Below are 14,979 nucleotides of genomic sequence, written 5' to 3' on the forward strand. Positions count from 1 at the left end.
GAACCGCATGTTTGAGATCTCCCCAGAGTGGCTCGATGATATTAAGGTCAGGAGACTGTGATGGACGCTCAAGAACCTTCATCTTTTTCTGCTGTAACCACTGGAGATTCAACTTGGGCTTGTGCTTTGGATCATTGTCGAGCAAGAGCATCCAATGCGCAGCCTTCTAGCGAAAGAATGCAAATTGTCTGCCAGTATTTTCTGATAATACACTGCATTCATCTTGTCATCAATTGTCACAAGATTCCCTGTGCCTTTAGAGCTCACAGACCCCTAAAACATCAGTGAGCCACCACCATGCTTTACAGTCGGTTTGGTATTCTTTTTGCTATAGGCTTTGTTGACCCCTCTCCCTACACAGCACTTATGGTTGTGACCAACTTACAGTGTGTCAGAAGTTGTGAGGTGCGTCAAGGTGTTGTCAGCATGTTGTAACCGTGCTTTTTTTTTTTACAGCATTAGCGTAGTAAAGGCTTCTTTCTGGCAACTGGACCATGCAGCTCATTTTTGTTCAAGTATCGTTGTATTGCGCTCCTTTAAACAACCACACCGTCTTTTCCCAGAGCAGGCCGTATTTCTCCTGAGGTTACCTCTGGGTTTTTTTCTTTGTGTCCCGAACAATTCTTCTGGCAGTTTGCGTCAGAAATCTTTTTTGGTCTGTCTGACCTTGGCTTGGTATCAAGAGATCCCCGAATTTTCCACTTCCTAACAAGTGATTGAACAGTACTGACTGGCATTTTCAAGGCTTTGGATATCTTTTTATATCGTTTTCCATCTTTATAAAGTTCCATTACCTTGTCACTCAGGTGTTTTGACAGTTATTTTCTGCTCCCCATGGCTCAGTATCTGGCCTGTTTAGTGCATCCACATGAGAACTAACAAACTCATTGCCTAGTTATACACAGACACTAATTGTAATTGTAAAAAGCCACAGGTGTGGAAAATTAACCTTTAATTGCCATTTTAACCTGTATGTATCACCTTGTGTGTCTGTAACAAGGCCAAACACTCAAGGGTATATAAACTTTTGATCGGGGCCATTTGGGTGATATCTGTTATCATTATAATTTAAAAAGGAGCCAAACTATGTGATTATAAATGGCTTCATATGATCACTAGCCTTAACTAAAACACTTTTTTGCATGATCATATTTTCAAAATCAATGCCAAAAGTTCACAATTTCTGCCAGGGTATGAAAACTTTTGAGCATAAATGTAGATCAGCAAATTGTTCATCCAGACAACCCCCCCAAGCAGTCAGGGCATCTTTGTCTTCTATTGTCAGATGGTTATTTTAATTGCATAGCTCTGCTTCCTAAAACAAACATTTGTTGTAATGTATTGATCTGTATGTTAATATAGCATTCTATTAAAATAGTTATTTATATAGCTGTGCAACAATAAAACACTTTTAAATAATCTGTTAAGAGTTTCCTGTAGCCTAGCTGGGAGTGTTTATGTGCTGTATTGGATTTGAATGCAAACGGCGTTAATTGGTGTTCTATTGACTATGCTTTTTAGATGTATGTAAAAAGGGTGGGCAATTGATAACACATGAAGGACTGGATCAAGGATAGGTAAAGATATCCTTTAACTGGGATATCTCAGGCATTGTGCTATGACCGCCTTGCATAATAGTTAAAAGCACAGTTTGCAGTTCCAGTGGGCCCCACTAAAGAAGAATGCAGAGTAACCCCTTCTTTACTGAGGGTATTTACTTTTATTGCATTATTACATTCTCTGTCTTCAACCAGGATTCCCTTTTTTATTTTTTAGTGCACCCACACAAATTATATATATTTTTTGAAGGACAAATAGAGCAACCAGTTTAGTTGACCAAAATACCACAAAATATATTAATGTGTCTTGAACTGGATGCAGCCCACCATGCATAAGTTTTTCTATGGGTTTTGGAAGTTATGGGCACAGAATGGGACAACTCTTTGGGGAAAAATGTTTGGTGAAGCCTCTGTCTCATGTGTATGTTTTTGGAGCATAAACAAGCCGGGGTATTTCACTAGGAGCATTTGAAACTTCTCACGCAACCAGTTCCAATTCCTGGCAAAGAGAGACGTAACGCCAATTTCCAGAAAATAGTTGGGGGGCAATCCCCATATACATTTGGAAAAGAGACACAATAGAAATTTAAAGAGACCTCTCAATTATCATATACATTAAAAAGCATTTGGTGATTGGAATGCCTCTATAGATTAATGGGATATTTGAACATGGCTATTTATGTTACACATTAAGTGCCACATGGGCTTGCCAGGTCTGACCGTTAGTAAAGGTCGTATTCAGCTGCATATTTTGGCCTAGGGTGACAGGTCTAGACGACTCCTGTGCTGGGGCATCGTCAGGAACCCAGTCAATATGCCCAGATTTTTGCAATGGATTATATACGCTGGGTGCTGTATTCTTAACTAACCCAAGGATTTCTAGCTTCTTCCAGCACAATTACTGAACTGTATTTCAGGCTCCCCATTTCTGCAGGTACTTGCCAATGCCCCCAGCACATACGTGGAAAGGAGTCTCTGGCATGTCAGAAAGGCAGCAATAAAAATAATAAATGTGTGAAGGGTTAAAGGAAGTGTTAGACGCGGGACTGGATAACTGCTGGCATCTTGCGTATATTGGGTTAATTAATATGACATGTGGGTAGCCACCAGGCAGAGGCTGACCACTGGCCCGTTCCACTAGCTGTGTTCCAGGCTGCGCTGCCTACGAAGACCAAGAAGGGCAATACAAACTAAATCCATGTATCCATGAGGTAATACTGCTGGTGACGCAGAGCTGACTGAACGCACGTCTACCTGCTACCTGTCGGAACACGGTATGTTGGCGAAGCGTCACTTCCGGTTTACTACCTGAGACGATCACCTGCCTTCCGAAAGTACAAGTTCGAGCTGTCGACGAGTTTCGGGTAGGATGTGGATTTGGATCGTGACGCTTGCGCTGGGTAAGTGGATCGGAATTAGAGAAAACCATCGCCAATACATTCGGATTATTAGTAACTATCGCTCCCTTCTCGCGCTCGCCGCACCTGGACTTTATTGTAATGTCTCTCGCTTTTGGTCTTTCCTAACTTGGTCGGACTTCTTAGTGGTTTTTAAGCTCTGTTTGTGGCCTCCCCGGGTTAGTGAGGAATGTAGTGGAGATCCGCCCCATACAGTGTCCTGGTTCTGGGGTCCGCGGTGGGCAAATCCGGATTGAGGTCAGACAGAAGTCTTGATACATTCTCCCCAGCCGGGATTCTGCGGTAAGAAATGAGTGATTTCTGGCTACTGGAATATGCCCACCTCCAGCTGGGATAAAAGCCCGACAACTGCGGTTCAGCTCCCAGTGGCTGCCGAACGTATTTTGCTGTTCTTCATCTGAATTATGCTTTATACAGGGCCGGCTCTCTCCCTTTAGAGAATAAACAGTTCAGTCTTTTCCTCAACCCCTCTTCACATACCCCCCATCCTGGACAAACCCTAAATAGTCCCAGTGTAAATAGTGTGTGTGTGTGTGTATATATATATTTATTTATGCCACTGTATCAATGAATATATCCCTGTCCCCTAATGAGTCCCAGCATAGTGTCTGTATAATATATATGTGTGTGTGTATATATATATATTCCACTGTATCAATGAATATATCCCTCTCCCCCTGTCCCCTAACAAGTCCCAGCGTAGTGTCTGTGTGTGTGTATATATAGATATATATATATATATATATATATATATATTATACACACAGACTATATCCAATGAATATGGACTGTGTCCCGTAATAGTCCACCCCATTAGTGGCCGCAGAATGTAATCTCTGTTGCAGCTTCTGTCCCCTCTGTCTTGTCGCCTGCAATAATGATGCCATCTGTATTGGTGCCCAATCTGCTAATCACAGAGTCCACGACTGAGCTGTGTCATACAAAGCAGAACCCTGTCCTGGGTGCAGAGAGGTGTATTCACTAAAGCCTACTTGTCTGTAGAGTTTGAAGGAGATTTGTGGCTTAAACCCTGTGACTTCACTTACATGAGGAAGGTCCAAGCCCAATACATTTCTGCTCCCGGAATGGCTCTGTATAATGCATCTTTAACCCTTTGAGTTCCTAGGGTCGGGGCGCATTATTACATTTAGTCGGCAATCCTATACAGAGCTAAACCCTTTAACGCGGGAGACCTATGCATTGTTTGGAAGGAACCTACTTTAGGGTAAACTGTGTATACATGATATACTGGTAAAAATACATAAAATTCAGCCCCCTCGTATTTCCCCATCAATTTCAAAACCAATAGTAAAAGTAGTTTCAACAGAATAGTCTTCTTTAGAAGCCCCTGGTTGTTAATGTATCCAATAGATGAGGTGGTATTCCCATAGATTGCACACACAGCCCATGAAGTTGAGGTACACGGTATATAGGTAGGGGTTAAATTCTTAATGCTCAAGACAGACTCTTCGCAGAAGATGTAACCTTTCTGTCTTGAGGACTACAATGCATTTTCATAATTATTGTAGCTGAGAGTGATAGGAGTTGAAGTTAAAAACGTTTTCTACCTACTTGGCTGAGTGCTTGGGTAGCTCTTTGGGTGAAAGGGTTAAATCTGACAGGTATGGTGTATTATGCATTGTACAGGGCCTGCTCAGACCTTGTCGTGTTGGGCCTTCATAATGAATAAAGGAGTGAGTTGAAACCACAACTTTCTTACAAACTCTCCATTTAGTGAATAAACCCTCCAGTGTCTCACACTGACCCTACCGCCTTGCATTAACGTTTTGAAACAAAGTGTTTCTAGTAAGCGACCGGTATGTGGATCTGTGAATAAAAAGGCACTCTATTATGCCATAAAAGGTGATCTTCTTTATAAGTATTAGGCTATTAAAAAGTAACTACCATGTTGGAAGCGACAATATTGGATCTGCGACAAAAACTTCCGGAAATCTGCTCATTCCTTTTTAATGCGTCGTATAATACCACAAGTCTAGATGTTGTACCCGTCGTGTCTGTGGCCCCCTTTTTCAATCGCCCTCTACAGTTGCATTGTCTGATCTCGCAAATGGAAAAGGCTTTGTTGTTCCATATTTCCTCCACTCCCAAGAATTATACACCCCAAAAACTGCCCATGGCCGGAATCCAAAAAGCTTTAATTAGAAGTGAGTTTAGGACTAATTATACTTCTATGTAACTAGCGTAGGCTGCTTATGGCTTTGGCACGTAGACTAAATTGTGAACATTAACACTAGCAGACAATATTACATAACAGCATTCATTCCTCCTGTATGAGTCCCTGATACATCCCGGTTGAAAGTCCAAATAATATAGAAATAAACCCAAATCTTTCAAAGGAAACGTAAAACTCAACTCTGTTATTTTCTGTTGATCTGCAGGGCTGCGGGGTGTGTTGTGCATGCAGATTCGCATGGAAAATGCTGCTTATGGAGTGGTTGGAGGCTCCGTGAAACTCTGGTGCAGCTTCTCCTCACTCTATCCCATCTCTGAACATGTCTCGGTGGACTGGAGCTACCGCGTTCCAGATGGGGGTCCGACTGTAACTGTGAGTAGTCTGATGGGCCAGTGGGTGCAAAGTAGAAGAAAACATTGTTACAGATAAGAGTTTTTAATTTTCTGACGAGCAAGGATTTGTTTTATAGTCGTAATTTAAAAAAATGTATGCATTTTTGAAGAATTGGTTCTGCAAGTTTCCTTGACTTCTATACCCCCGCCGCGTTCCTAGATACACACAGGTGACCTGAAACAAAATATCACAAGGTAGGGTTATGTGCCAAAAGTATATCCACCTCACAATCTAAGAATATAATATTTTGTCCAAGTATGCCACCCTTTTTACATCTCTGGTGCTCCCGCTTTTGTGGGTTATACCCATACCCAACAACCTGCATCATCATCGTTGCTTGGGTCATAGTCCACAATGTCCTATTTGCCATATTTTTATTGTTTATTGAAATGAAATATTTATATCCATTTGTGTGGTTTTTTTTTATTTTATTTCTTTATTTATTGACACACGTTTCTTTTAAATGTCTAAAGGGTGAGTTGTTGGTGGCCTTCCTATATTTGTAAGGATCCCATGTGCATTAAAACAATGCCAGACTTCCCCTGCAGATAGAATGAATTCATTCTGAATGGCATCTCCCCTAGCTGATCGCAGGCACAGGGCATTAAGTGCAACCAACTTTGAGATGCTTGATGGATAATGGAATAAACAGTGTGACTGCTTTTGGTAGCAAATCATGCATAAGTGTCTTAATTCCCCATTCTTGTTATGTGTTCTGGCAATTCCAGTTTATGACAGTGATTCCGGTTACTGCTCCGGTATTAATATGTGACACATCCACTTAAAACTAATGACTACATCAATCCTCATGCTTGGTATGCCTATGGAAAATTAATATGCATTGAAATATACAGTCCTGCTAATTATGATCAATCTAGTGTATATTGAACCATTTGATTTAATTCATGTATGGCCTATGCTGTGAATAGAGAATAGTAGTTCTGTATAAACTGAATGAACATTTTAGGAAGTTACAAGCTTACCAAATTAAGGACTAACCGATAAACCTTTCTGCTCTCCTTTAGCTCTTACACTACCAGTCCGAAGCATACCCTATTTTGGATGGACCCTTCAAAGATCGTGTACAGTGGGAAGGAAATGTGAAATCTGGTGATGCCTCTATCTCACTGAGTGACCTGAGACTGACAGATAATGGCACTTTGTACTGCACAGTGCGAAATCCACCAGATGTCCATGGAAATGTTCCACAGACCAAGCTAACTGTCACCTTGGAGAGTACGTATACACGTAGGGCAAGAGGGGGCAGTTTAGTTACTCCCTTAAAATATTCGCAGTTGTGCTTTGGGTGATGAAGGGGACAGAAGAAAGTGTTGTGAAAATATTGGATACACGATTTTGAATATGCCTGCATCAGTGTTTTGTTGGTATTCAGGATTATACATAGCTGTACACCCAACATAAAGGTGAAGAGTTACCACCTACAAAGTGGTACCTTGTTAATTTTCAATGAGGTACACTTTAAACTAATGTGTCTATGATAAAACACCATGATGTAATCATACCGAAGAACTGCGGGTGGTCCTGCTGATGTTGGTGGGTGTAGGGAAGTGGGCAGGGAGTGGGCTTGCCACAACGCAGCTCCCGCGACCACACAGACACCCAAACGCAGACATAAACAAAGAGAGGCTCTGCCACGCCGACACACAAACCAGGACAGTCTCTGCCACATCAGGTATGGCTAAAACTCAATGGCTTACTCGGTTACGTCAGGAGAAAAATCCGAGAGTTACATATGCATGTCACAGCTTACAAATGCAAATGTTCCCTTTTGGGCATTTGAAATCAATATTAAATGTTCTCATTTGTGCATCCTGCAGGCATTCACTTCAAATTCAGCACAGCTATCCTGCTTTCAGCTTTGGTGTTCATCCCTTCAGCTCTGGTCTCATTGGTGCTGCTCATTAGGATGAACAAAGCCATTAAGAGGAGGAGATCTCGGACTCAGAAATGGAGGAAATCGCCTATTGAAGAATGCCGAGAGTGAGTGAGACTGTCTTATTTTGCAGATAATTTCATGTTTCCGTGTACGTCCTCTTTGAAAAAGTCTCTGAGTTCTTTGGGCTTCTTTGGTCTTCTTTTAAATGATATTCACTAACCTAGCATCTTCTGATTAGGGTCACTTGTTTGTCGTTTGTCACAATGTTTGCATATGTTTTTGTTTAAAATGAGCCTTGTCTACGTCTTTATAACTCGTGTAGATAACTGACAAACATTTATCTCCAGCTATTGTTCCAGGAGCGTAACACCAGAGAACAACCAATGGAAAATATCCTAAATATCTACTAAAAACTCCATCATTGTACTTGTCTCCTAAAAGTGTGTGTGTGTTGGGGGAGGGGGGGAGACACAGACCTCAACCACGTGGGTGAAGGGGGTTAAAAGTTGCCAAATGCCCCATCAGGATTCAAGACAGAAGCAAACAATCCTAAGATTTAGCTCAAGAAAAGGGGCCATGCAAAAATAAAAACATTAACCCCTTCGCGACCTTTGCCGGTTCAGGACCGTCATGACAGGAAGGTCACTAAATGACCTTTGACGGTCCTGAACCGTCAAAAAATTAAATAAGCTTAGAAAGTGATCAACGATCACTTTCTTCGCTTAAACGGCGTTACTGTAATGCCTCGATGTCGAGGCATTCAGTAACGCCGAGATCGGCATCGGGGGCCATGTCTGGCCCCTCCCTGGGGCGTCAACAGCCGCCATACATTGTATGGCGGCGGACGCCCGTTTTAAAAGCGTTCTAAACTTAAATGGTGTCGCTGGAATGCCTTGATCAGGAGGCATCCAGCGACACCAAACACTTACCTTTGGATGGGCTGTGACCGCTCCAGAGAGCGGTCACAGCCGCAGCTCCCGGTGATCTTCGCCATCAACAAGATGGCGGCGGCCCGGGAAAAAAAATAATAAAGAAGAAAGAGTTCGCTAGACGGTCTCCTGACCCTCTAGAGAACTCTGGCTCCACTTGCAGGTTGAATACAGGTACTGCATTCAACCATACAAGTCAATGGAGCCCAGCTTTCTAATCACAATGTGATTAGTAAAATATTCAAAAAAAAAATAAAAAATGAAAAAATAAAATAAAAAATGTGCTAACATTTAAAAATAATTATGCAGTGATGTCACTTGATGAACCATCCAGTACCAGCAAAATGTGTAAAAAAAAATATAAGTATTAAAAAAATAAAATAAAATAAAAAAATAAAGTTTATTATTTTGAGCAAGTGCTAAAATTTCTCAAAAATCTCAACAAAGAGTTAAAATAAAAGCACTTCAAATACCCAAGGGATGTCTAATATATATAAAAAAATGGCTGATGGGGTAAATTGGAGTGGCCGAGCTCAAAGATAGGGCATAGGTACAGACTGAACAAAATGGAGAAAAAAAAGCGCACTTCCCAAATGTGGCATTTTAAATCTCAAACAACCCGACAAACCCATGCATGTCGGGTATCACTGCACTCAGGAGATGTTCCTGAACACACATTGGGGGGTTGTTTGACAGTGACATATACCAGAACCTGTATATCTATAACTAAAGTACAATTTGTGTGGAAAAAAAAAATAAAAAAATTACTATTACAAAGTTTGACAAAGTGTAGTTCTATAATTGGTGCATGGAAAGGGTTAAAATAACAGCATTTGGAATACCCTGGGGTGTCTAGTTTTCAAAAATATATGGTTTGACAGGGTTAAATTGAGTTAACCAGCTTCAAAGATGTTCCAAAGAGGAGATGGAGGCAGTCTGACCAGATTTGTTAAAAAAGATTTGGAAATCATAAAACGCTGCTTGTACTTATTGCCCTATAACTTACAAAAAACAGCAAAAAAACATAAAAACATTGGGTATTTCTAAACTCAGGACAAGTAGTAGAATCTATTTAGCTAGTTTTTTTACTTGCTTTTTTAGGTGAGTAAAAGATTTTTCAAATAAAAGGCATAAAATGTTGGGGTTTTTTTCAATTTTTCACCGTGTTTTTTAATTTTTTTTATAGTAAATAAGATGATACGATCAAAATAATGGTATCTGAAGAAAGCCCATCTTGTCCTGAAAAAAACAATATATAACTTATGTGGGTACACTAAATGGGTGATGAGAAAATTACAGCTGAACACAAGCACCACAAAAGTGTCAAAACAGCCTCGGTCCCACAGGGTACAAAACGAAAAATGAGCCCGGTCCTTAAGGGGTTAAAAAAAAATAACCCTGGTTGTGTGGGAGCGCATGTATGTATTAGCACTCCGCTACAGATAGATTTTTATGCAGGGGGAGCTTGTAAATCACCTTGCAATCCCCTGTTGTTTTTCCAACACGTACTTAGATTAGTTGTCTGCTTTCTTTTTCAAAAGAAAACGCCATACACTCAACTCATGCATGTTCGCTTGCTGCCAGCTCGCAGTTTAGTAAATTGAAGCAGTATTTGCTCTTGATGGCATAAAAGGAACATCTATTCAGCTCCGAAGGGTATCTAAATGTGTACCTTACAATGGCCACAAAGCTGTAGAACTTAAAATTGTTATCTTTACTTTTATTTTAATGAGCTTGGTCTTTCTCAGATGAATGATCTCCAATAAAAGCTCTTTCCCAATTTCTTCAAATGAAGAAGTGTTGATGTTTTTGTGGGCTGTGTGCCTGAACACACCATTTAACTAACTCTATTTAAGAGTTGGCCCTAAGTCAACAGATATACATTTTCCAATGTATATGTATCGTGTGTGTGTGTGTATATATATATATATATATATAATTATTATTATTCCAATCACTATGTACATGGTTGCTCTTTGTTGGGATTCCATAGGGCCATATTGGATAGTTGGTACTATGCTATATTGTATATATTAGAATCTGAGTTCCATAATCGTTAGATAAAAGCATGATGCATATAATATAGAAAATGCATTTAGTTCACCGGGTGACACAAGCTGCTCCAGCCATCTGTGTATCATAAGGCAGAGTATCCAAGATGCAGATTAACCTTAACTATACCAAAGCTGCATAACAGAAAGTATATACCCCAATGCAAACTTTAAGCAGTCTTCCCAATTTTTTTTTTTACAGTCTTAAGGTCTCTAATGGATGGCTTGCAGAGCATCGCATAAATGGGTTTGACTTTTGCCGATATCAAGTAATTTTTTTGTGTATTACATTGTATGTAACAGTGCATCAAAGTTTCCTGTGTATGCTGGGCCATAAATAGCTGTATATTTTATTACCGGCAATGCATTGTAGGACCTCACTGTTGACCATCATAGCTATTTCCACCTACTTCCTTTCTTTTGTTTGTCACTTTGATGCATCTCATTTTGCATCTTTCTTTGCGTGATTTTGCAGTTGCAGATGTGGGGATAACACGGCAATCCAGGATCATCAATCAACCCCTGGCTGCTTAGCGCGCTGTTATCAATGTGGGGTGAGTTGTTTCTTCCATTTTTTTCCCTTGGTGTTGGTTGGTATCTTTGGTACCTGCATTGCAGCTGCCACGGTTGTCTACTGTTACACAGAGCAGCTTTTGTGTCATTAATTATTTAACACAGTTCCCAGGAGACCTTTTCCTAAAGCTGACGGCAAAACAAATTACTTCCAGTAATGGGGAGGAAAAGCTTTATCAAGTACAGTATAGTCATTATGGACGATACCTGCTGTTTCTGCAGTTTAATATTTAAGGGATGTCTCTTTTGAGGCAGAAAAGCACCTGGTTGATTTTGTAAAAGTTGTTGGTGTTGACCGTATTTATGGTTATCTCCAAGTAGAAAGGTAGGGAGTCCTTCAAAGAAAGTGGTATGAGCAATATCTTAAGGCACGGAAGGAAGATATGGCTATTTTTTTTTCTGTAGGCACCTCTGTATCCTGTTTCTTTATGAAAACAGTACTGAAGGCCTGTCAGGGCCAATATAGAGGAGCTGAAGCTTGTACACTATCCAAACTCATAAAGATGCTTGCGTAGTAGCCAATCTAATATGTGTATAGTCAAGCCTAGGACAGCAGACCTCGAGACTCTCTGTATCTGGCAGCTGCGCTTTGTAAATGCGCAACTTTATCAGAGACAATGTGAGGCTGTGTGATCAGTATTAAAGCCCACCGAGTCCCAGACACTGGTGTCATGCACAAGAGTGTGGGATCTGCTTATTATTTCTGCACTCTGTTCTCTTATTCTTTCTGCTGTCACTGATCCCTCTCCTCTCTGCTTTGTTAAAACAAGACTTACCTTGTTTTTGATTTTGGACCTCTCCGATGAGGTTTGATTTTCTGTATCTGGTGTAGGTTGCTTTATGTATACTATATTGTATGTTTTATGTCTTGCTTGTTTGCAATATATAATGTGTTTATGTACCATAGTAGCGTGATCGTATGCTTGAAAATGCATATGATGGCTGGAGTGTCCCTTTAAGAGACTTCTCCGGCTGGTTATTAGTGAGAGTTGGCTTGAGCAAGAAGATAACTGATCCATTAACTGGCGTCTGCAAAATCTATTAAGGGTAGAATAGATTGGTATTGAGGGCTTTGAACGTAAAGTAATCATGAATGCCAAGCAGATGAAAGAAGTCTGCAGAAGCACACTCAAATTTATGTATTCCTATTTAAGGTAAATATATTGGGTTTTAGACATACTCATCCTGTTGAAAAGCAACTGACGTTTTATTCCCATGATTCCTTTTCTAGGTTGGATTTTTTTGTTCCAGAGCTTATGTTACATAGAGTTACAGACACGCAAATATTCCCCATAGTTATTTCTGACCATGCTCCAGTGTGTCTTGACCTTAAACATAAGTCCCCCAGTCAGTTCTCCTTTAATTGGAGGTTTCCCTCCAATCTATTTCACTCAATTTTGGTCCTTTCTAGAACAGGAATGGCTTAATTATGTAGATGACAATTTTGAACGCGTGGATGATATTAATTTACTCTGGGAGGCTTCCAAGTTGATGTTACGGGGACATATTATTAATGTTGCGGGATGCAGAAGGGAGGCTGAGGAAAAGCGGTTCCACTTGAGTCAGGATCTTTCTAGGGCTTATTCTATGCTATACGCTACTCTGAGGAACAGATATTTCCGCTGGGAAGCTTTTGGCTAATTTAGCCAAGCAGTCCACTTTCAAAAAGCACTATATTACCCGCTTGAGGGGTCCTCCATTCTGCCACAGCCGGGTGGTAGGCCTTTCTCTGCTAGGGAGAGGGCACTTTTGCTGACTATATCGGCAGTTAGTAAGAGAGTCATTTTAGCCCAATGGATTCAATCCAGTCCACAGAGTCTAGATATGGCTCTGAGTCGGCTGGACTTTCTTTTTCGTATGTATTGGCTGGAGGCGACCCTGCATAGAGAGGTGAAGGATGAATCCTTTTTCAAAAAATGATCCGCGTTTATTGCTATTAAGGATGAAACTATTACGTTTAGACTCCAGATATTGCGTGGAGCCCCAACAATTCAATCGTTTCAGCCCTCTTGATCTGTATCTGCAGTGCTGTGGGTCATTATCTCTGTCCTTCTGTTGTCCTTCTATACTATTTCACTGGCTTGTATTGTGTGTTTTATTTTTTATTGCTGTGTTTGTTATCGCTGTTTGACTTTTGTATTTTTGTACTTTTGTTTTGGCTCGTCTACATTGTAAGTTTTTTATATGTACTATCCTCTGAATAAAAGTTTAAAAAAGGCAATACACCATAGCTTTTATGCCTTGCCAAGTGCTTAACATGGCTGATACAGAACCAAATATCTTTCACACATGATTTGCTGTATGTTTATGTTTACATTGTATGTCCTTTTGTGCAGGCGGTGGTGTACTGTTTAATGTTTGCTGTAAAGTGTAAATATTCACTGTGATTGAAACAGCTCACAGAAGGTCTTATCCAAAGTACTACATTTAGAATAATAATTCCTATGCATTTTGAATGTCCATGCCCCCCCCCCCGAAATAGTCATGCAACATGTAGGCCCATTCACGCTATTCAGATATATGTATAGCAATTGCCTGTGGACACTATACCAGGGAACATGTTGAAAGGCTTAATTGTCACAATCACGGAAAATGACTTGAATGGTATTGCCGTAAAGAATGAGCCTGGTATGGTGCTTGAGCAGGGAAGGTCACCTAAAAGTTTAGTACTGACAGCAATGGCCACCTCCAGGTCTGCAAGCACAGGAAGTTTATTGGTAGAAAATTATTTAGAACCAGCTGTTTGAGTACTGTATTTTATACTTAAGGTGGAAAATAAGCCCAATTCAAAGCTTCTGGGACCTTCATGGATATCAGGATATAGAAATGCTTTCTCCTCAAACATCCTCACCACCTTCTCTTAACATTACAAAATTAACGCACATTCTCATCTGAACAGATTAGGACAAGGCTACATTTTGTCAGACTTGGTCTAACTGGTGGCAGACAATCTCTTATCTCTGTTTATTTTATGATATTTACAGGAATATGATGATGACTGAAACAAATCTGTGCCGTTAAGAGATGTCTTTGAAGATCTTATGAATTTAAAGGACTCATGAAGAGGACACCAAGAAGGAAAAAAAACATGGAAGTCAGAAGCAATGGAAGACAGATATATTACCTGTGTTTCTTGTACTTGAGATCGGTCATACATGCAAACTATGATTTCTGAGTGTTTTTCTGGAGAAGAATTCTGAACGGCATCTTTTTTCCGCTCAGTTATTCTCAAAAGGGATTTTTTTTCCCTCAAGAATTATTAACTTTATTATGAATTGACCCCCCCCCCATGGCTACTTAAGATAGATGTTTTTTATTTAACTATATCCTATATTAAAATGATCTGAATATTGGAAGGGTTACCCTGGGGTCAAATGTTGCTAGGGACCCCAGTGCCTTAAATTACACAGACACAATGTGTTTTCTCAGTATTCTGATGTGGCTCCACAAAGACAGCATTTTTTTTGCACTATAGAATGCTTTTGATGTTGGATTTACACTGTGGTGCTGTGCATGAGTGTTTTGTCATTAATTTATACGTATGATAGAATTATATGAAATCAACCAATACATTCTGTTAATCTACTGCTTAATGACTACTGAAGTAGTCTGTAAATTTCCCTCCCTATAATTATATCTAGAATTAGATTTTTTATTTTATTTTTTTTACTAGCGTGTAAAATAACTTTTTTTTAACTGACTGCTGTTTGTAAATAAGACGCCGATAGTGTGCTGTTACAGGCAAATCCTCTGCATTCCACACCATTAAATATATTGTATTAAATGTGTGCTTCTGAATTCTGCAATCGGATTGAAAGTTAAGTGCAGAGGTAACTAAACTTTTGACTGTAGATAGACTTTTGCGTGTTCTACATGGGCTGCTGTTGCATGTTATGTGACCAAAAAAGGATTCTTAAAGGTTATACGAATTATACCTATTACAACTTATGACATGCATTTCCTTT

At 40.0% G+C, this 14,979-nt stretch overlaps 1 protein-coding gene across 1 annotated transcript in view; it reads left to right on the forward strand.

Moving 5' to 3' along the window:
- LOC149298035 (myelin protein zero-like protein 3) overlaps window positions 1-7,569 on the forward strand; it is a 66,872-nt gene extending 59,303 nt beyond the window's left edge. The window contains exons 2-4 of the mRNA XM_089487897.1: window positions 5,377-5,543; window positions 6,590-6,800; window positions 7,403-7,569. Coding sequence (XP_089344023.1) covers window positions 5,377-5,543; window positions 6,590-6,800; window positions 7,403-7,569 — 545 coding nt within the window. The remainder of the gene's footprint in view (window positions 1-5,376; window positions 5,544-6,589; window positions 6,801-7,402) is intronic.
- Window positions 7,570-14,979: the final 7,410 nt, after the last annotated feature.

The sequence above is a fragment of the Sceloporus occidentalis genome, unplaced genomic scaffold, assembly GCF_023333645.1.
Source record: "Sceloporus occidentalis isolate IW3139 unplaced genomic scaffold, rSceOcc1.0.p SCAF_35, whole genome shotgun sequence".
NCBI classification, from domain to species: Eukaryota; Metazoa; Chordata; class Lepidosauria; order Squamata; family Phrynosomatidae; genus Sceloporus; species Sceloporus occidentalis.